The 21366-nt window shown below is 48.6% G+C and overlaps 2 protein-coding genes across 2 annotated transcripts in view; both read right to left on the bottom strand.

Moving 5' to 3' along the window:
* The window catches only part of LOC140941391 (relaxin receptor 2-like), a 134479-nt gene that overhangs the window by 25283 nt on the left and 87830 nt on the right, over positions 1 to 21366 (bottom strand). The window lies entirely within an intron of this gene.
* LOC140929897 (uncharacterized) overlaps positions 1 to 21366 on the bottom strand; it is a 51260-nt gene that overhangs the window by 16947 nt on the left and 12947 nt on the right. The window contains exons 7-14 of the mRNA XM_073379616.1: positions 17267 to 17356; positions 16338 to 16460; positions 15678 to 15931; positions 15137 to 15239; positions 14523 to 14639; positions 14165 to 14442; positions 13542 to 13638; positions 12907 to 12973 (exon numbers count right to left, since the gene is read on the bottom strand). Coding sequence (XP_073235717.1) covers positions 12907 to 12973; positions 13542 to 13638; positions 14165 to 14442; positions 14523 to 14639; positions 15137 to 15239; positions 15678 to 15931; positions 16338 to 16460; positions 17267 to 17356 — 1129 coding nt within the window. The remainder of the gene's footprint in view (positions 1 to 12906; positions 12974 to 13541; positions 13639 to 14164; positions 14443 to 14522; positions 14640 to 15136; positions 15240 to 15677; positions 15932 to 16337; positions 16461 to 17266; positions 17357 to 21366) is intronic.

Below are 21366 nucleotides of genomic sequence, written 5' to 3'. Positions count from 1 at the left end.
CCGACGAAGACCGTGAAGCTTTATTTGCCGAGTTACCTTTTCATTTTCTTTCAAGTCCCGAAAGCGACACCGAAGTTAAAGAGCACATAAATCCGAGTCCAAGTTATACGTATCCAATCCCACAAGTTCCAGAGACATCCCGAGTTCAATCGCATTCGACGGCAACGCGCCCGTGGACGGTTCATCTCGCCGTATCAAGTCGGGGGGACGATCTTTGGCAAGTCCACCATGGCGCGCTATCCCTTGATGCACACCTCCTCTCGCCTATTGGAACCCTGGAGGATGACGCAACGCCTACGCCGCCAGATGAAAGGGGGCACGATTTTTGGCACGTCCACTCGCATGGGGGATCCCATGAAGGTCCTCGCGGCAGACCAAGAAAACGCCAGAATGACACGCTGGATCCGGCAACGGATGAAAGGGGGCACGATTTTTGGCATGGGGGATCCCAGGCAGGTGTTGTGGGCGAACCAAGCAAAAGCCAGGAGGCAACGTAGGCGAAAGGGTATAAAAAGGGGACGACGTTAAAACCACATGAACAGTCCGCACCATGTCGCTCCAACTGTTTGACGTGCCCGATGTGGATTATCGGTACGAAGCCTCTCGGGAGGTGGAGTTTCAACCCGCCTTGACAGGCATCCAGCCCATCACGTTCTCCATTCCGGGCTCCGACGATTATTACGATCCCAATTCCCTCCGATTCAAAGTCAAAGTGCGTCTGACTGATCCAGCGGCTGGGTATGAAGGATTGCAAGCCAATCTGGCCAACTCCGATGCCAACAATACCAGGAACACCTACTGCGTCAACAATTTTGGGCACTCCATCTTTCGAGATATCACCCTGAGCATGAATGGGGTCCTCATGACCGAACAGAGCAACACCTACCATTACAGAGCCTACCTAGAAACCCTCTTGAACTACACCAGAGAAGAAGGAGCCACCAAGTTAGCCCCTCAAGGATGGGTCAATCAGCTGAATGTGGTGAATATCATGGGAGCCACAGGAGCCAATTCCGATACCCCCACGGGCGCTGATTGGAGTGGCAATACAGAATTGCGTGCCTTGACCAGCCGGTTGCTAGAGAAGCATTGGCACACCTTCCTCATTCAACCCCATTTGCCACCCCTCAGGACAGGCAAATTGTTGGTCCCCAGTGTCCAGATGGACTTTGAACTCTTCCTCAACCCCAACACCGTCTACTTGATGGGCACCCCAAACAAAGGAACCTTGAACGCCAAAAAATTTCCAGCCATTCACCCAGAAGACATCAAAGTCACATTGCTGATGAGAAAAGTGACCTTGAATGCCAGCGTCTATGTCAGACTGCAGAAAGAAAGACAGCTGGGCAAACAGATTGCCCGCTACCCAGTGGTGCGGAGCGAAATCCGCACTTTTTCCTTCGATGGACGAACCACCCAATGGGAACAAGACAATGTGTTTGTGGGTCGATTTCCTGACCGAGTGATGGTCGGGTTACTGCATTCCAATACCTTCAATGGAGACCTACAAAGATACCCCTATACCTTTGAAAAGTTTGGCGTCACTCAAATACGTCAGACCTTGAATGGAAAAGAATACCCTTACAGAACCCTGCAACTCACTGGAGCAGAAGACTATGAAGATTTGCTAGGGTACGATCGATTTCTACAAGCCATGGGTGCCTACACTGAAAACAAGATTCCCATGCTGCTGCCTGGTGATTGGGGACAAGGCAAGAACTGCACGTTGTTCATGTTCAACAATGTGCCCAGTGGAAAAGCGGATGACCCCCAGTATCGCAACCCCCGTCAATCGGGCAATGTGCGACTGATCATTGATTTTGCTGCGCTGTCAATCACAACATCACAGTGTTGGTATGGAGCGAGTATGAAAACATGTATGAGATCAATCATCTGGGAGGTATAAAGTACAACATCAACGGCTGAGGTTGCCTCAGAAGACAGAAGACACCGGTCATGGAGTTTATGGCGCTCAGTGATACTGTGTTGCGGACCCTGGCCCTAGAAGATCCCCAATTATGACGCGTGTTTCACGGCGTGTACCCGGCCGACCAGCTACCCCGATCACCCCCCACATCGGTCCGTCAAGCGTACATTGTCAACACCGATCCTGCGGGAGAACCGGGACAGCATTGGTTGGGTCTGTGGACGGAACAGAACAAGTGCGAGGTCTTTGACAGTTATGGTCTCCCCCTGCACGTGTACACCAACCCGGACCTGCACAAATGGTGGGGTCAATGGAAGCACCTGATTCGCAGCGACATGACCCTGCAAGCCCTGGATAGTCAGACGTGTGGCCATTATGCGTTATTTTTCCTGAAAGCCCGAGCCCAAGGCCAGTCGTATCAAGAATTTTTGAGTCAATGGAGTTGCGACAACTTAGTGTTGAATGATCAGAAAGTGGCCGAACAATTGAAACGTGTGATTAAACAGGAATTACAAGATGAAGTGGATGCCCGACCTGAAGGGGGGCAAAAGAATGTGAGCCGCCAGGCCTTTATGCATTGTAATCATTGTGAGTGTTAAAAATTAAAAAACCCATAAAAACGAGGCGTGCTGTCTTGGAGAAGTCATTTTATCTCATCATGATTACGCGAGCCGATGTACAGCGTGTGATCGATGCGTTCCTATTAGAAGAAACCCTGTATCGGTGGTTACACCCCATCGAGCGGGTGAACACGGTCCAAGGCGTCGATGCCTGGGATGGGTATCGTTGGTTGATGGCCCGACAACTGGCCCAAGACCTGGACTGGGTCTTTCTCAAACACTACATGGACACCATGAGTGAAACGCATTTAAGAGAGACCATGGAACATCTCATTCAGTTCGAGTCGCCACGACTCTACCGCGAGTATTGGACGGCATGCCCAGTCGCAGACAAAGACGACGACGACGCGCTTCCTCCCGACGACCCCGCTTTCGTCAAAACGGGCGGGGGATCATGAGCGTGCTGGCCAAAGCGGCCAAAATCGGTTATAAATTGGGACGTAGCAAACGGTATAAACGTATGGGAGCCAAAGGGGCCACAGGTCATTATCGACGTCTGCCTCGACCGTGGGAAGGATGATCCGACACCCCAGTGGTGTGATTGTGGCTGGCCCGTCGGGCAGCGGCAAGAGCGAGTTAGTGGAACAATGGTTACGGTACCTCAACGTGTTTCAAGTCAAACCCAACAAGATCGTCTATGCGTACGACCGATGGCAACCCCGGTTCGACCGTATGCAAAAGAAGGATGGGATTCAGTTTCATCGCGGGTTACCGGACCCCCGTCATTTGACCCAATGGTTTGGTCGGAGGCGCGGAGGGGTGTTGGTGTTAGATGATCTGATGGAAGAAGGGGGACAAGACAAACGCGTGTTGGATTTGTTCACCAAAGATTCCCATCATCGCAACATCACCGTCTTGTATTTGACGCAAGATTTATTCCCGCCTGGCAAATTTTCCAAGACCATCAATCGCAACGCGCATTACATCGTGGCCTTCAAGAATCCCCGGGATCAAACGGGTATACGGACCATTTTACTGCAAGCCTTTCCCGACCGATGGCGTCAAGTCTTGCGCCTATTTAAACGCGTCACGTCCCGTCCCTTTGGCTATTTGATGTTGGATGTGCATCCGGCGTCGGATGATCGGTACCGCTTGTGGAGTCATTTAACGCCCCGAGAAGGCAAGGCGCAAGTGCATACCCTCCCCGTGGATGTCCCTGCCGTTCGAAAACGAGCTGCAACGAGAACTCGCCAGGGTCCGCCGGCAAAGAGAAGGTGGACAACAACTTGACTTATCGACCCGCATGGACACTCCAACCCTCTCGCCCGCCGGGGTGGGCTCCCCCACCGCACCTCCTCCCCTCCAGGACCTCAGCAGCATGACGGACATGGTGACCGAATTGACCCGCCCGGTCGATCGAGCCCAATTGGATCAAGAGATTGAGGATTTTAATTTGACCTACCCGGTCAATGTGGACGATGCTTTGAATGCGTTTACGCTACCGCCCGTGGCAGGCACAGGCACCGCCCCGGCCACCACCATCACCACCACGGCGACCCAAACCCGTCACACCACGTCCACTCGAACACGCTCCACCACCACCACCACCAGCTCCAGACGACCCAGACCACGACCTGTCACCACCGCCACGACCACCACCGCTCCTTCACGCCCCTCCACCACCCGCCGCAGTGCCGGGGCAGGGACCAGGACCACCACCTCCACGATGACGACCCCGACAGGACGTCCCACCATCGCGGCCAAACAACCGCGACGACGTCCCCGAGTGCTCTCTCCTCCGTCCCCCGATTCGTCCCCTCCTCCGTTGGAGGACGACGATGGCGATGAGGACGATGGACGATCGACGGCGGGGATTAAGGCGACGGTTGGATTTGCTCAATGAAGATGCTCAAGAACGTGCTCGAGGGAGGCGCATTCGCAATATCACGCATACCAATACCGTTACCACGTTGTACGAAAAGGGAGGGCGTCCTTCCGTGCGCCACACCTCTACGCGAACCTCCAGTCCAAGTCCACCACCGCCACCCCGCCAAGGACGTGGTCGTGACCGTGGCCGAGCCCGTGGACGGGGTCGACGACCGTGAAAACAAGATATAAAAAACAGTGTCCTTCCTTCTACCGTCCCAGTACCATGTGTGGCCAACGTCGAAGCGCAATGTGTGGCAAATGTCGAAGCGCCAAACGCAAACGCCCACAACGTCGGCGTAGGATGAAGGGTGGGATAGGACCGTTCCTAGTGGATTGGAAGAAAGGTATTGAGTTGTTGAAGGACAAGGATATGTGGAAGATTCCTTCTAAAGCCGAAGAAAGGGCCGCCAAACAAATGGTGGCCAACTACAAACGTCAGTATCGCGCTAGTGGCAGCAAGGACTCGTATCGAACCTGGGCGAGAAAGAAGGGTTATACCAGAAGACCTGATTGCAGCTTGATGTGACATGTATAAAAGAGGCTCGTGGTGCACCACACTCAAAAGGATCTGTCATGGGACCCCGACGCAAACGCCAACGCACCACGACCCGACGTCGACCCCCCGCCAAACGACCACGGCGTATGACCTATGGTCAAGTGGGGGGTGTCTCGCCTGCCCTGCCTATCGGGATTCTTAAAGCCGGCTATAAGGGCACTAAAGCCATCGGGGAACATCAAACCAAACGCGCCATCAAAATTGGCGAAAAACGCCGACGAGAAGTGGAATCAGGCAAACGGAAACGCTATTCGGGGGAATCGTTTAATTGTTCCATCATGTAATGAAAATGTATAAAAAGACCTGGGTGGACCTGGACAGGTGTTAGTTGGACGATGGTCCGTGGACCCAATGGACGCCGACATCGTTATGTCCCCCGAATACGACGCCGTCGACGTGGATTGCAACGTGGAGGCGTGCTCCCCATGTTGGCAGTGGCTCTCTCGCCTGGGGCGTTTAAGAGGAAGAAACGCCCACGGCGGGCGCACCGACGTTGAGGGGACCACTCCCAAGAAAAGAAAAGCCGTCACGTTTGCTTTGGACTGGGACGAACAGTATGACGCGGTCCTGTGTTCACGGTGTCGAGATCACATGCAAACGCATTATCATGGCGAATTGTGTGGCAGGTGTGGGGCCATTTTTACCATAAATAGACCTTGGTCCTTGCCTGAACTCAAGATTCATCATGGAGTGGCGCATGGAACGTCAAGCCCCGTTCTTGAAAAGCGTCTTACAAGAAGCCAATCAACACAAGCGACAAGAATTGTTACGGATGGCGAATGCGGATCAGATCAATGCGATTAGTGAATTGGTGATGAACACCCTCCGTGGCACCGTCCCCCGCTCCCGACACACCATCACGTTGCTCAAACCCCACGCCCAGAGTTTACGCGCCATGGCCAAACCCGCGCATTCCGTGAAACGACGACGCGCCATCATGATGGCTCAAAAAGGCGGTGCCCTCTGGCCTGAACTCTACCGATGTTATAAACGTTGCATGCGCTAGACAAGACACCTCAGTTGCACCATGGAACCCGAGATGGTAAGCACCACGGTGGACAACGCCCCTGCTTTTTTACAATTAGAAGACAAGTACAAACAAGAATTGGTGGAAGATACCTGCTTGACCAAAGCCGCCGATTTGGCCGCCAAACAACATGTGCTCCTGACCAGTGATGCCCCCGATGCCTGGAAACGGCCTCAACTCAAAGCCGTGAGCCGTCAATTACGCCATTGGACCAAAAAAGTGCGCCAACCGTTTGGGGCCCCGGCCGGTGGTGTGAGCGCGACAGGGGCCACGACCCCTGGCGACGATGATTTTGAGGCGGGGCCTACGCAAGCGTGGTTTACGCAATTGGTCAAGGCGACCCAGGGTATAAAACAAGGGTCCACGCCTGCAGGACCCAGAAAACCACCTGTCCCGCCCAAACCGAAAATCACCCCTAGTGCCAAAAAGAAACTCAAGTTTACGCCTCAACCGAGCAGCGCGGAGTTGGCGCAAGAGTTGCCTTTTTCAGACACGTACGGTGCAGAACCGTGGGATACACCCAGTGAACGTGTGGAATCTATCAAGAAAGCGGTCAAGCGCGGGATTCGCAAAAAAGCGACCGACGCCGCCAAAAAGAAAGCCGAAAGTCTGGCCAAGAAAGCGTTGGAGTGGAAAACGTGGAAAACCCCGTGATGGGACGGACCCGGAGACGCCGTGCTGCTGCGCCCCGTGCCCGACCGAGGCGACGACGATCGCAACGCGGGGGCAAGTTATTTGATGTGCAAAACCTCCTCAACAAGACGGGCATTGAATTTCATTAGCCCGGCTATCAGTACATGGGACCTGGGACCCATTTGAAAAAAAGATTGGCCCGTGGGGATCCCGGCATCAACCGGTTAGACAGGATTGCTAAAGTGCATGACATGGACTATGATAAAGCCAAGACGTTAAAAGATAAATGGGTGGCGGATCGCAAGATGATTGCCAAGATTGATCAACTCCCTGGCCGCAAAACCCTGACGGAGCGCATTGTCAGACGCATTATGAAAACCAAACTGAGATTGGGCATGTGAACACGAACAACATTAACATAGTCATAAAAAGACAACCTTGTTGAATTGCCACAACAATAAACTCATATTGTTCTTACAAATACTGGTCCATTTGCTGCAACGCGTTCGCACGAAGGGTTTGTACTGTATCCTCCTCAGGCTCGGACTCAGCCCACTCTAACGGTAACCACGGGAGGGGAAAGGGACGGTCCAATTGCTCGTCCAACCATTGCCAGCGTTGACGTCGAATCGATTCCATCCGCTGCTCATATTTTCGTTTCTGCAAGGCTTTCCACTCCTCCTCGCCTAAGGCTCGCTTTTTCTCCGCTTGCAACGCCCGCCGCCGCACATTCAACCGGTGTTTGTAGGCCTCGTAGGTCCCCTCCTCCTTCAATCTCTGCATCCAGTTCTTTTGACATTGCGCGTTCCTACATTTCACCTCATTGCGCTTTTCCTCGGACATGGCATGGTAGCGTCGCATGCCCTCCTGGACCTTTTTGGCTTTGAAGGCCTCGTACTCTCCGTTGGCTTTCATTCGCGCCATGCGTTTGTTGTAACGACGACGGTGGAGGGCTTTCACCTCCTCGATCCCGTTCACGGCCGCATACTTTCGCTGTCGATACAGTTTTTGATTCCGTTTATTTGTCTCGGGATCCCTCTTTTTCTTGGGCTGGCTCGATCCGGGCGTATCCATGCTCTATTTCGATTAACCGGGCGGCACACACGTCTCCTAAGGCACGTAACTTTCGAAATGGACTCTCTCTGGTCTGTCGATTCCTGGCACGACGGTCCCGCTGCTGCTGCACAATTTGCTCGCGGTGACGGTGGTAATAGTCCCGATTCAGTTGACGTACTTGGACCAAATTTTTCTTTCGATACCGTAGACAGGCCAGTCGGTTGGACTCTCGGGCTTTGGCTTTCTGTTCTGGCGTAGGGGGTTGTTTGGGTGGACGTGGTGGTTTGAGCTTTTTCTGGGCCGCACGCCGTTCACGTTTCTGTTGCAACACTCTCTCTTTGTTTTTCATATACCACTCGTGCTTTAACTGTTTCGCCTTCTCTGGATTTTTGTTGGGCATCTCGAACACAACTGACGTCTGTTCTGGACGATGGACTAATAGCTAGGGTTCCCTCCACCAATCACTGATCTCGGTCCAGGCCCAGAGGAGACTGAAGGAATCTGTACCCATGGGGGGGGGACCACCCCTGATCTTCCTCCTGTCGATCAACCCCCTCACCTGACTCTCACCTGAGCCTTGTCTACCAATCCCTGTTGGTGAGGGATCACGTGGTTAGGTCTATAAAAGTCAACGTCCAGCGCGGGAATTTCAAATTGTGTTTCCGCCGTCATGGCGGAGGAGTATCTCTTGAGTGACGATGAAGAGGGGGATGCTCTGTTGGACCGTGCCTTTGACCGGTGGGAACAGTTGGGAGGGGCTGCCGCCCGTGGCCCTCTCTTTCAATTCACCATGCAACCTATAGGTCGACGACGCCGCTGGTGTGATGTGGTGGAGCGAGCACAATTCAATGCGCAATTATGGCAATTGCGGGATCCTGTCCCTGGGGATAATATTGGCATGGCTTTGACCGAAGCGTTACACCAAGCCATTGAAACGGAACTCGGCCGCGAGCAGCGACCTGCCCATCATTTTGTCAATTTTGCCATTACAGCTCATGGGTTCACCCACGCTTATCAAACAGCCAATTTCACCGTGGGGGAGTTTTTACAACGCACTGCTCGTTTGGATGAGATGTTGGCCACCTTGGCTGGCAAGTTGAATAGCAATGAAGCCTTCAACCCCGATCGCGGTTTCCAAGTGGATGTGGTGTTTGTCTCCATGCCTGGCCGAGGGTCTGGTCGACATAAACAACGCAATGTGGGACGTCTATGCCTGGATCGAGACAACAAGAAAAAAAAATGCATCATCCCCATCCGAAACAGAGATGCCCTATGCTGTGCCCGCGCCATCGTCACTATGCGAGCCCACTGCCATAAAGATCAAGGTGTGGACGAGTTTCGCGACTGGGAGAATCACAAACGTGGGTTTCCGGTGCAGCAACGTCAAGCCCGGGCCTTACATCAGCAAGCGAGCGTCGCCGAGGGTCCCTGTGGTTTACCCGAGCTTCGCCAATTTCAACAAGCGTTGGGGTCTCAATATCAACTCTTGGTGATGACCCGGATGAAACCATTTTTTCTGATCTTCAAAGGACCCACCGCCCCTCATCAAATTCGTTTACTGAAATCCCATGATCATTTTGATGGCTGCACGTCCTTTCCTGCGTTTGTGAATCGTTCCTACTATTGCCTGGACTGTGAACGGGGGTTCAACACCAACGACCGCACCAATCATACTTGTCAAGGGAGACGCTGCAAAGCGTGCGGTCGATTTGATTGTCAAGATTATGTGCGCGGTACCCGCCCCACGGAGTATTGCAGTCTGTGTCACCGCATGTTTTACGGTGCCTATTGCAAACGTCATCATGTGGACAGCAAGCAATGTCAATCGATCAAAACCTGTCTCAAGTGTCAGGCCCAGTACACGGTCGTCCGTAACAAACGTCACCAGCGCGGGCACGCCAAATGTCCCGTGTGTCGAGCATGGGTGCCCATCCAAGACCACAAGTGTTACATTCAACCCGTGGTGGAGGACGAGGAAGAGTCTGAACCAACCGAGGAGGGGGGAGGTTGCATGGTGGCGCCACCCCCTCCCCTGTTTGTTTACGCGGATTTTGAAGCCATGCAGAATGCAGAGGGAGTGTTTGTGGCCAATTTGTTGTGTTATTCGTCCAGTGAAGAAACCACCATTCATGTATTGGACGGGGAGGACTGTGCCCTACAATTTTTGCATGATTTAGATGATCTCACCGACATCCCGGACAACGAGGGAGAGCTGGAGATTCATGTGGTGTTTCACAATTTGAAAGGTTTTGACGGCATGTTTATTCTCCATGAATTGTACCAGCAACAACGCGAGGTGGTGGATCAACTGACTGTGGGCGCTAAAGTCTTGTCCTTCAGGAGCGGACCCCTCAAATTCATTGACTTGTTTTGTTTCTTGCCCATGCCACTCGCCTCCTTTCCCAGCACCTTCAATTTGACTGAATTAAAGAAGGGCTTCTTTCCTCATTTGTTCAACACCCCCGACCATCAACAGCACGTGGGTCGGATCCCCGATTTGGAATTTTACGATCCCGAGGGTATGATGGTCAAAAAGAAAGACGAACTGACCCGTTGGCATGCGGACCAAGTCCGTCGTCATGTCACGTTCAATTTCAAGCAAGAAATGATCGACTATTGCAAATCAGATGTGGCTCTGTTGAAAGCGGGTTGTGAAGCCTTTCAGCAAGAATTTGAACGGCAGGCTGGCTTCAATCCCATGGCCAAGTGCATCACGATCGCCAGTGCCTGTAATCTGTATTGGCGTAAGCACCATCTCACCCCAGATACTATCGCCGTCGAACCTATGGGAGGTTGGCGAGGGGCCCAGGTCAACCAATCCCTCAAGGCCCTGCAGTGGCTCTATTACCAAGAACACCTCCTTCCCAAGGAGGGGGCCTGTGCCGACCATATTCGACACGTTCGGAATGGGGGCGAACAGTCTGTTCGGACCATCGCCAATAGTTATTTCGTCGATGGGTACGATCCCCTGACCAGTACTGTCTACGAGTTTCATGGGTGTCTCTACCATGGCTGTCCCTGTTGTTCTCCCAACCGATCCGTCAAGCATTATGCGGTGCCAGACCGAAGCGTGGAGGAACTGTATCAGGCCACGCTCTCCAAACGCATGGCCCTGCTCCGAGCAGGCTATACGGTGATCGAAATGTGGGAGTGTGAGTGGGACAAACTGGTGGACACGGATGAAGCCGTCCAACGTTTCCTGAAGTCATTCGATCTCCCCCCACCCCTGGAACCTCGCGAGGCCTTTTTTGGGGGTCGCACCGGCGCAGTGGCCCTGCATGCTGTGGCTGGGGAGGGTGAGGAGATACGCTATGTGGATGTGACCTCCCTGTACCCGTGGGTGAACAAGAACTGCCCTTACCCTATTGGTCATCCGACGATCATCACGCAACCTGCAGACCAGTCCCTGGATTCGTATTTTGGATTGGCCACCGTGGACATTCTTCCCCCGGCTGGCCTATTCCACCCCGTCTTGCCTGTACGCTGTGGCCAAAAGCTCACCTTTCCTCTCTGCCGCGCCTGTGTCCAGACAGAGCAAGCCCAACCCATGTTGACCAGAACCCACTATTGCCCTCATTCGGACGCTGATCGCATGCTACGTGGGACCTGGTGCACCCCTGAGTTGGTCAAGGCCGTCGAAAAGGGGTACACTCTCGTTAAGATCCACGAAGTCTGGCATTTTCCCCCCGAGCAACGCCACACAGGACTTTTCGCCAATTACGTCAACACCTGGTTGAAGTTGAAACAAGAATCCGCGGGGTGGCCCAGTTGGTGTCAGACCCTCGAGCAGAAACGAGAGTACATTCTCCGCTAACAGGAACGAGAGGGCATCCGACTGGACATCGCCAGCATTGCCAAAAATCCTGGTCGCAAGGCCATTGCCAAACTGATGTTGAACAGTTTCTGGGGCAAGTTTGGCGAGCATATCAACAAACCCACCACCGTCACTGTCCAATCCCCTGCCCATTTGTTCAGGCTCATCTCCGATGCTGCTTTCGATATCAGCACTCTCCGCCTCTGTACCGACGACATCTTGGAGGCCGTTTACACCAGTGTCCAAGACAATGCCGTCAAAGGCACCAAAACCAACATCTTTGTGGCGGCTTTCACCACGTGCCATGCTCGGCTCAAGCTCTACGAGTCCCTCGACACCCTTCAACAGCAAGTCCTTTACTATGATACCGATAGTGTTGTGTACAAGTGGCGTCCCAATCAACCCTCTATTACCACGGGTGATTTTCTGGGAGACATGACCGACGAATTGGATGGGGACTTCATTACTGAGTTCGTTTCTGGGGGCGCCAAGAATTATGGGTACCAGACCCGTGGAGGCAAAGTGGTGTGCAAGGTACGCGGTTTCACCTTGAATGTTCGGGGGTCGGCCATCCTCAATTTCAACACCATGAAAGACAATATTCTCTCGGAATTAGACTCGCCTCAGGATTCTCGCCGACAATTGAACATTGTCACCCCTTATTATTTCAAACGGGATTTAGAGAAGAAACAAATTCAAGTGGTTCCGCGCGTGAAGCAGTATGGGTTGGTGTTTGACAAGCGCGTCATCGATGTGGCTACCCGATCCAGTTTTCCCTATGGCTACGAAAGGATTGGGGATGAACTCGACCTCTTGTTAGATTTGTAAAAAAATGGGCGTGACGTCATTAGGACCTCACATACGTCCCGCTTGTTACCAGGTTCTACGCGGTCTGTTCATTAAAACTATGTGAAATATGTGGATCAAACACTTGTGTGTGCGTGTTCTTTTTCCCATGGGGTCACGTGAATTTTTATGCCCAAATATGGGCATTGTGACGTCAATGAGGTCACGTGTGCTAAATGCTTGATTCTGATTGGTCGAAAAAATGGATGCTGCGCTCTGATTGGTTACTACCTGTAATAGCCTGCATTACTACTCTCTTTACGCTTATTTCTCCGATTTGTGCTTGGAAGGGCAAAAACTATCGTCACATATTTCTGTTCTATGTCTACTTTCAGGTGTTTAAACTTTCTGATGTAGCCCCCATCTTCTGAATGTTCTACACTAACCCGATTTAAAGGATTTTTTTGAAGTATGCTGGTGTAAATTCTGTACCTATGCATCCTTTAAACCGTTTGCGTGTTTTTGGTGCTCACAATGAAAGTCGTGTCGTGCATTTAGTATCGCAAGTTTTAATTTTATACTCAAAGGGAAGTGAGGCTATTCTAATCTAAAGCATACCTTACATCTTTGTCGCTTCCGTCTAGTTTCCAGAAATATTGCGTTTTGAGGGGATTTTTTCCATATTCTGGAACAAATGTTACTTTTAAGAACAAAGACAAATTGAAACGGCATACATTTAGTTACTGTGTACGTAAATATTCATAGGAGCTGGGGACCAACAAGGTAACATTAGTTTACTTGGCCAAGCTTGGCCACTAGACATCAAAATTTATATTCCAACAGGTAATAATAAACAGCAACAGAAAAACGAAAATTGTACCAGGAAATTTAATGTGTGAAAGGTGCGAATAAAGTGTGTGATATTCTTGATTAACTGGTACATTTCTATGGTGGTGTTTAAGAAACTATTTACAAAAAGGGCTTTTTTATTTAGTAATCGACAGGATGTACTTTTAGGAATTCAGAATCACATTTTAAATGAACAATGCTCCTTAGAAAATATTTACACTGATAAAGATCATAATGCATTGGGCTATTGACAAATATCAGCCGCGCTGAAATTGACCGGGATTTTAAAAGTCTTGTTTTTCTTACTATCTAAACAATGACATTATATGAAAGCGAATCTGATAATTGCAGATCAGTGAAAACAATCTACGCGGTTGTTGTTCAACTGGGTGAATCACACTTGCCTTGCCAGGGAATTACTTCACATCCTTCGGTTTGAAAAGCTATGTCATCCACGGCAAGGAATGCCTGCTTCGAGGACGTCTGCCCTTCAAGAAGGACCTAGTTACATCCGAAAAAGACTAAACGTCAAAGACTTCACACTTGTCATGATACTGAAGTGTTTTCTCGGTAAGACAAAAGGCAACATAACTTGCAGCCCCGGCCACCTATCTTTCAATAGTTGTTTCTTCGTTTTGGCAGGGAAGCTTCTTATAAATTGCAAATACAGTAAGCCCGAAATGCTTGCCCATCAACAAACAAAAACTTGGAAAAACATGCAATCAAACAAAAATCCTTTTTTTAATCTTGGCAGTTTGGTCCGTAATTTATGGCATGTTTAGCCTCTTTTGTCCGTTAAGTGAAACTATATCATATTGTAAATGATGCTTGTCGGGAAACTATCAGTGGAAAACATCCGATGAAGTAAACAGGAATCAGTTATATTTTCATTTTGATAGAATCAGGTCGGCTGCCTCCTTCTTTTCCAACTCAGGATAGGGTTGCGCAGCATCAACCCAAATTGAGCGAACTAAGCTTTTTTGTAATCCAATAGCTTTAGAGATTTTTATTTAGCTATGGTAGTCACCTGGTATGGCCTTGAGCCAGAGTCGATTGGCAAGCGAAGATACATCCAATGTCCAGTTTTTCCTTGATCTTGATGAGAGACTAAACTCCACAAAATGGCTTTGGTTTCATTGATTATTAAAGACACCTTAAGAGAACTAGATCCGATGGTTTCAAGATAATACCAGAGCTGCATACAATTCCAACCTGCTTCAGGCAAAATGCGTCGACTTTTCAAAGTCCCATAGCATCCCGATTCTTTGTTAGTCCATGAACAACCTTGCAAATATGTAAATCCTCCTGTAGAATATCACGTTTAAGAAATTTACAGGGAAATGCTCAATTTGGTTAATTAAAACGCAAGGGGGCAATATACGTACCGAGGGTGTTTTGCCAATCCTCTTCCAAAAATTTCAAGGGGGAAAGTTTACTCATTCGCCAGTTGTCACTCGTCTTCCAAGCGCAATGATCCTGCTCAAATAGACATCCGGGAAGCTCTGTTAAATACAGCAGTTGAAAATAAAACGGTAACGTTAACACATTCGTTTAACCTGTGTCTTCGAACATATTAAGTGGTCTTAAACTATCACGACCAGGACCTTCTCAAAATCTCCGGAGATAATATAGATGTAAGACACTAGGTCAGTAAATGATACTATAGAATTCAGTGAATTCACGATTTTCGCACTGCTCATAATGCGCTCTGTTTAGTCCCCAAAATCTTGCACACGCATATTCTTCTCGGTTTCTTTTCTTTCTTTCAGGGACTATTGCCCCGCCCAGAAGAAATTGGTAACAATGGTTAGGAACAAATTGGAGAGTGGGGGCAAACACTACGTACTATGGGCAATGCGAAATTGTGAATAGTACTATAAATCATACCATTTAACATATTTCAAGTTCGACTGTACTAGGTTCAAGCCCTAATTGAGGCTTTCTTCGTACGGCCAGACGTTTAGTAGGATTTAACTAAGTTTAGTAATGGTAAACTAACCATTCCCCGTTATGGTGTCACATATATTTTCGCTAAGGAAGGATAGATCATCAACGGCAATGTCTCCGTAAATTCCACTACCAACAACCCCCTCTAAGATGACCTGGAAAGAGGAATCAGACGAGTTTAAAGGTGCCATATCTCAGTTCAACGAACATATTTATTATTGCCATATCACTCAACAACGAGATCTGTTTTCGCTTATAAGGGATTTGTCATTCTATACAGTAAGTTAAATTGAGTGACGTAAGCTCACTTGCGGTCCTACGCACTGTCATTACAAATTTTCCAGTCAAGTTTAAAATGGTCACCAGGGGAGAATCAGTCAATTCGTGACTGAACTATCTGCCCATAGCCTTGCGTATTATGGTCGAGAACTATCTTCTTCATATCATCAATCCACAGCAACAACAACAACGTCTGACTAGCCCTCTCGTTTTCTGATTGTCAAATCTCGGTAATAAAAGATCACCATTAGTATGGATAGCAATTTTTAGAACAGTTATTAACTTAAAGTTATTTGTTGCAATATTACCCCTACCTTGTAGTTCTTCAAGCCGCCTTTGTATCCAACTTGTCCAAAGTTCCATTTGTCACCTTGTTCACCTGTCGTATTCCAAACCAGCGTTTTTGTTTGATTTGTTTGAATGTAGACTTTCAAGCTTCCGACATCCCTTCCTTTCGTGTGATACCAAAACTGTACACAAATAGATTTACCAGGACCAATTATACTACTGACCAGAATGGCTCCCTCACCTGCCTTCTGCTCCGATGCTTCCAGAAATAGGTATTTTCCTTGATAGATAATTAGATAAATAAAAAGGAATAACAGAAATAAATACATAATTAAACTTAGAAAGAAAAAAAGACTGAAGAGTCAAACCAAGTGCACCAGAAATCTTATCAAAGCTTTTGTCTTTTACACGTTGACATAATAAGAACGTTTAGTTTGGAACAGCTGTCAAGTTCAGTTGATGTATCAGCCCATCATTTACAGTAAGAGCTATTCGTTACTTTTAGCATTTTCTTTATTGCTTTGTTTCTAATATTGTTGTATAACTATTTTAATTTTTTTCAAATATAAACTTAGTGCAGCTTGCTGTTCATGAGATGGTTTGTGGCACTTGGTGGGGCCTTTCCAAGAGGGAATACGAAGAGAAAACTGAAATGCTTAAGACTTAGTATCACTCAAACCAAGAACCTTCAGGTAGAAATGTGGTGTGGTCATAATCCGGACCAGTGTTTTTTGTGGGTGTTGAGCCAGACCCAACGCGCCAGTTAACTTGTTCCATCCCGCACAGTCCATCCTCAAAATCGCATTTAACTAACACAATGCATAAGAAAGACTTCGTAAGTAGAGAGCAATGTAATTTCTTTTGTCAGCAAGAAATGATAAACCATAGTAAAGTTAACAAATGGTAAACGGCTCAGCGTGTGCTATTGAGTTATGGATGCACGCGGGAGGTTGCTAAGCACGAAAGAAGCGCAAGAGTCGCAATAGGCGGTAGTCGAGTATCCTCCTCAGTGCAACTTAAAATCAATAGTACACGGTGAGCCGTTTACCATTTGTTTTATAACATAATCAAAAGGGAGAAACTTTTAATTTTGCTCACAAATAGTAGAGGAAATGACGTGAGTGCTGTAATCTACTTATGCTATGGCGTGTGCAAATCATTCTTTGCAAATGCTTTTCTTCTGAAAAAATCTTTGCAACCAGGATGTATAAAAAATACAGTAGCGTTGAAAATAGCGCGTACGGCTTTGAGCACACTAGCTTTTGTTACAATTCACCCATGGGAAAAAGTAAATGGGCAATTGACCAATGACAGCGCACGCTTTGACTTTTGTTATGTTATAAATGAGTTTATTTGTATGATATTTCGCCCCGATGGGGTACCTGGACTACTCAGATTTCACCAATTTACCTGCTGCTTATTAGCAGAAATACATTGTGCACGTTATGAACAAAACGAATTTTACAGAAGTAATTGGGCTCATTTTCCAGTATGGAGACTAAGCTTTTGCAATTGCTTTTTTGATAATATAATATTAAGCGACTGTTTCACTGTTGCAGGTAAAAAGTAGTTCTCATTTATCAACAAATGTAGGACAAGACTCTTTTTTCCATACCTTTGTTTCCAACACACTGGTGCAATATTAATGAATCGTTATAGTTAAACCAATCACAACTCAGATTATGCAACGGACAGTGCGAAGACCCTGAAAGGAACAATTTGACTATTACGTAGTGTTGTTTATTATTACTACTTTTATCAACGTTAATATATTTATTTATTTGTGTATTTCTTATTGCTGCATGTTATACACTTAAACAGATTTTGATATTGTAACGCCACGATTCCCAGTTAAAACACGGCGTTAAGAGAACAAAACATGTTTAATCTGCTACTCAACTAGTCTCACAATCATTTCTTCGCACATGGTTATTACGCCATGTCCCGTGACTTACTTAGAGGGGTACCCGCGGGGTTTGCCTCGCGCCACACTATTCCCCCCTACTTAAGCACTGTCTCAGTGCTGGTCCACTATTTCACAGATCGTTTCCGAAAACAACTTCAATTAAACGCAACAGATCAAGTCTCAAATGCTCGTTCATCAACGTGCCCAGCGTCTACAGTTCTTAGGTAATGAAAGGCATTAACTTTTACTTGTCTAGTTGCCTAGACTGTCCTATAATGCTTGTCAGTCCCTGAACATTTCAGGTTAATCAGTCACCCAAGTTCGGAATCGACTTGGTGGCTTTCGCTGCCTTGACGGTCTCCCACAAACACTTGAATCAATCCCAGGTAAACCTTGAACAGTCGACTCAGCTGTTTGACAGCCGACACCCGCCTGGTTGAGGTCATGTGCAACAGAGGTTGTCAATTTCGCACGAGGCTCAGGTTTCCTCACATACTCAGGCTTGTCACCGTTATCATCACTAATGAAATCAGCATTCTGGAATCTCGGGGAAACATTATCCTTGTCTGTTTCCGTAGATTCCGTTTCGTTGCGCTCAACTCCCTCTCTCGCGTTAACCGGAGCTGACTGTCCCTCGTCCACGCAATTTGAATCCACAACCGATGTCTGTATCCCCTCTTGTCTTGCGCTCGATAACCATCTCTCCAGTGGGGTCCCAGGTAAGGCTTTAATCTGTCTGAGTGAACGACCTTAGGCTTTGCCTTTCGGCTCTTCTGAATACGGTACACCACATCCGATAGCACCGATATTACAAGATAGGTTCCTTCCCAAGGACAGTCAAGTTTGGCGTTTCTTCCCTTCTTCCTCCGAACGTTATGTAGCCAAACAGAATCACCAATAACAAATGGTCTACCGGAAAGCCGTTTGTCGTAGTTCCGCTTCTGCCGTACAGCTGCTTTGTTCAAATGACGCCTGGCCAAATCATGCGCACTAGCCAATCTCTTTTAAACAGCTTGTGCATAGTCCGTCTTGAGTGGTGATACATCAGGCGGTCTCTCAGTTATGACATCCAGGGGAACCTCCAGTTCCCTACCCAACATCAAGAGGTTAGGTGAAACCCCGGTTGACTCATGAACAGCACCTCGATAGGCCATCATGCAAGTTAGAAGTTGTAGATCCCAGTCTGTCTGGTCTTGCTGGATCTTCCCACGTAACATTTCAATGAGGGTCCTGTTAAAACGCTCCACCTGTCCGTCAGACTGGGGATGCAGTGGATTGGTGCGGGTCTTCTCAATGTCTAACAGCCTGCAGACTTCAGCAAACACCTTTGACTCAAAGTTAGTTCCTTGGTCGCTATGAAGCTGAAGGGGTACACCGAAGCGACAAATGAACTCGCTCACAAGCTTCTCTGCAACAGTGGTGGCCTCCTGGTATTGGATAACTCTCAGTCCACGTAGTGAAATAATCACTAACCACGAGTATAAACTTGCTCTTTCGCGGGGTTTCTGGCAGTGGGCCAAGAATGTCAATCGCGATTCGTTCCATGGGAGCTCCCACCACGAACTGCTTTAACGGAGCACGACGTTTGCGTCCCCAGGTTTTCTTAGACCCACAGAAATGGCACCTGGCGACCAATCTGTGAACTGCTGAAGTAAGTCCAGGCCAGTAATAACGAGATTGAAGAGCGCCTGGGGTCTTCCGTATACCACGATGACTTGCAGTCGTATGACTATGATGAGCTTCAAGGACAGCCTGTCGAAGACTCTCGGGAAGAATGACCTGGTCAATAATCTGATCACCTCCGTCACTTTCCCATTTGCGGCAAAGTACACGGTTTCTGAAGAGCAGCCGGTCCCACTGTGACCACAAGGTCTTCACAACACAACTCTGAGGCGACACATTTTCCCACAATGGTTTTTCTTTGCCGGCTTCCTTCCAACCAATAATAACCTCGAGATGAAAGTCAGCTTCCTGTTGTTCCCTCAAGAAAGTTGAAGTCCAGGTAGGTTCTAACTTAACAGTGGCACAACGAGCATCAACAGGTTCTTCACAAGTCACAGGTTGTTCGTTGTCCTTGCAAGGGACATGCATCACAGTCTGAACACCCACATCAACAAATGACGCTCGCTACTGTGACTTCCAACCCTTACACCACTTACAACGGACATCACAGGGTCTACGGGAAAGTGCATCAACATTCAGATGTCGCTGTCCTGGTCGATACTGGATCTCGAAGTCGAAAGTACTCAAGTAATCAAGCCAACGTGCAAGCTGTCCCTCGGGATCTTTGGCCTGGACAACAAGAACGCAAAGGGGCATGATCAGTTCGAATGCAGAATCTTGTACCTTGTAGGTAATGCCGGTGTTGCTTGACAAACTCAACGATTGCCAAGAGCTCACGACGGGTCACACAATAGTTCCTTTAAGACTTGGACAATGTCCGACTTGCAAACGCAATAGGTGTTTCCACCCCGTCCTGAAACTGTGACAACACTGCCCCAATGCCATGGTCTGACGCATCGGTGTCTAGCACAAACTTTCCCTCCCTAGTAGGGTAGGCTAGAACTCTACCGGACGTAAGTAAACCCTTCAGGCTGTCAAAAGCCAGCTGACATTGCCCTGTCCAAGCAAATTCCGCCTTGGCTTCCGTTAGCTTGTACAACGGCTTAGCTATGGTCGAGAAATCAGGGATAAATCGGCGGTAATAAGAGGCAAGTCCAGGACACTTTTGACCTCCGTACTGTTTTCTTGGGTGGGTCAGGTGCGAACTTGCTCCACCTTTTCAGGGTCTGCAGCAATGCCTTTTTCCGTGACCACATGTCCGAGGTACGAAACCCGTTTCTGGAAAAGAAAACACTTCTTTGGCTTAAGTTTTAGTCCTGCCTTGGCTACTCGCTCAAACACCTCTTTCAACCGCTCTAATTCTTCTTCAAACGTGCGTCCCATAACTATCACATCATCAAGATAGATTAAACAAATCTTCCAATGTAGGCCCTTCAAAACAAGTTCCATCAATCTGGCAAAGGTGCTGGGTGCGTTGCAGAGGCCGAAAGGCATCACGGTCAACTCATACAGGCCGCTCGAAGTTACGAATGCTGCCTTCTCCTGGGTGCCCGTACCATTGCCACTTGCCAATAACCTGAGGCAAGATCCAAAGTTGAGAACCATCGGGAACCACTCAAAGCAGCAAGAGAATCATCAACGAGGCAAGGGGAAGGCATCCTTTACCGTCACTGCGTTGAGCTGGCGGTAGTCCACGTACAGCCTTTGGCTACCGTCCTTTTTGGTTGCTAGCACAACCGGAAAAGACCAGGGGCTGGACGATTCCTTCACCTTACCCTGCCGTAGGAGGTTAGTGACTTGTCGTTCTATCTCATCATGTTTCCATGGTGAAGTTCGCCGGGGTTGAATTCGGATTGGAGCATTGCCCCTATCGATTCTGTGCTGGCCCATGTGCGTGGTGCCTAAGTCCCCGTCTGAAATTGAGAACGCATGCTTGTAACTGAATAGCAACTCCTGCAGTCTCTCAGTTTCACTGTCACTTAAATTATCTGTGCTTCTCTCAAGTAGTTCCTGCAAGGCCTTCGGTAGAGTCATATCGACTGCTCCTTGTGACACATGTTCATTTATTACTCTAGCTTGGCCCATAGCACCGTCATGGTTCTATTCATTAAGCTCTAGTGAGGCGACATCAGTAACTGGCTTAGCGAGGGCAATCACAGTCTCAGCAGCCAAATGAAACACTTCATTAGAAATATTGAAAACACGTAAGGGGACCACCCTGTCCTCCGTAACATCAACCACAGTCC

Source organism: Porites lutea, chromosome 1, assembly GCF_958299795.1.
Source record: "Porites lutea chromosome 1, jaPorLute2.1, whole genome shotgun sequence".
Classification (NCBI taxonomy): domain Eukaryota; kingdom Metazoa; phylum Cnidaria; class Anthozoa; order Scleractinia; family Poritidae; genus Porites; species Porites lutea.
Note: the sequence above shows the minus strand (reverse complement) of the source record. Positions and strands in the feature narration are given on the sequence as shown.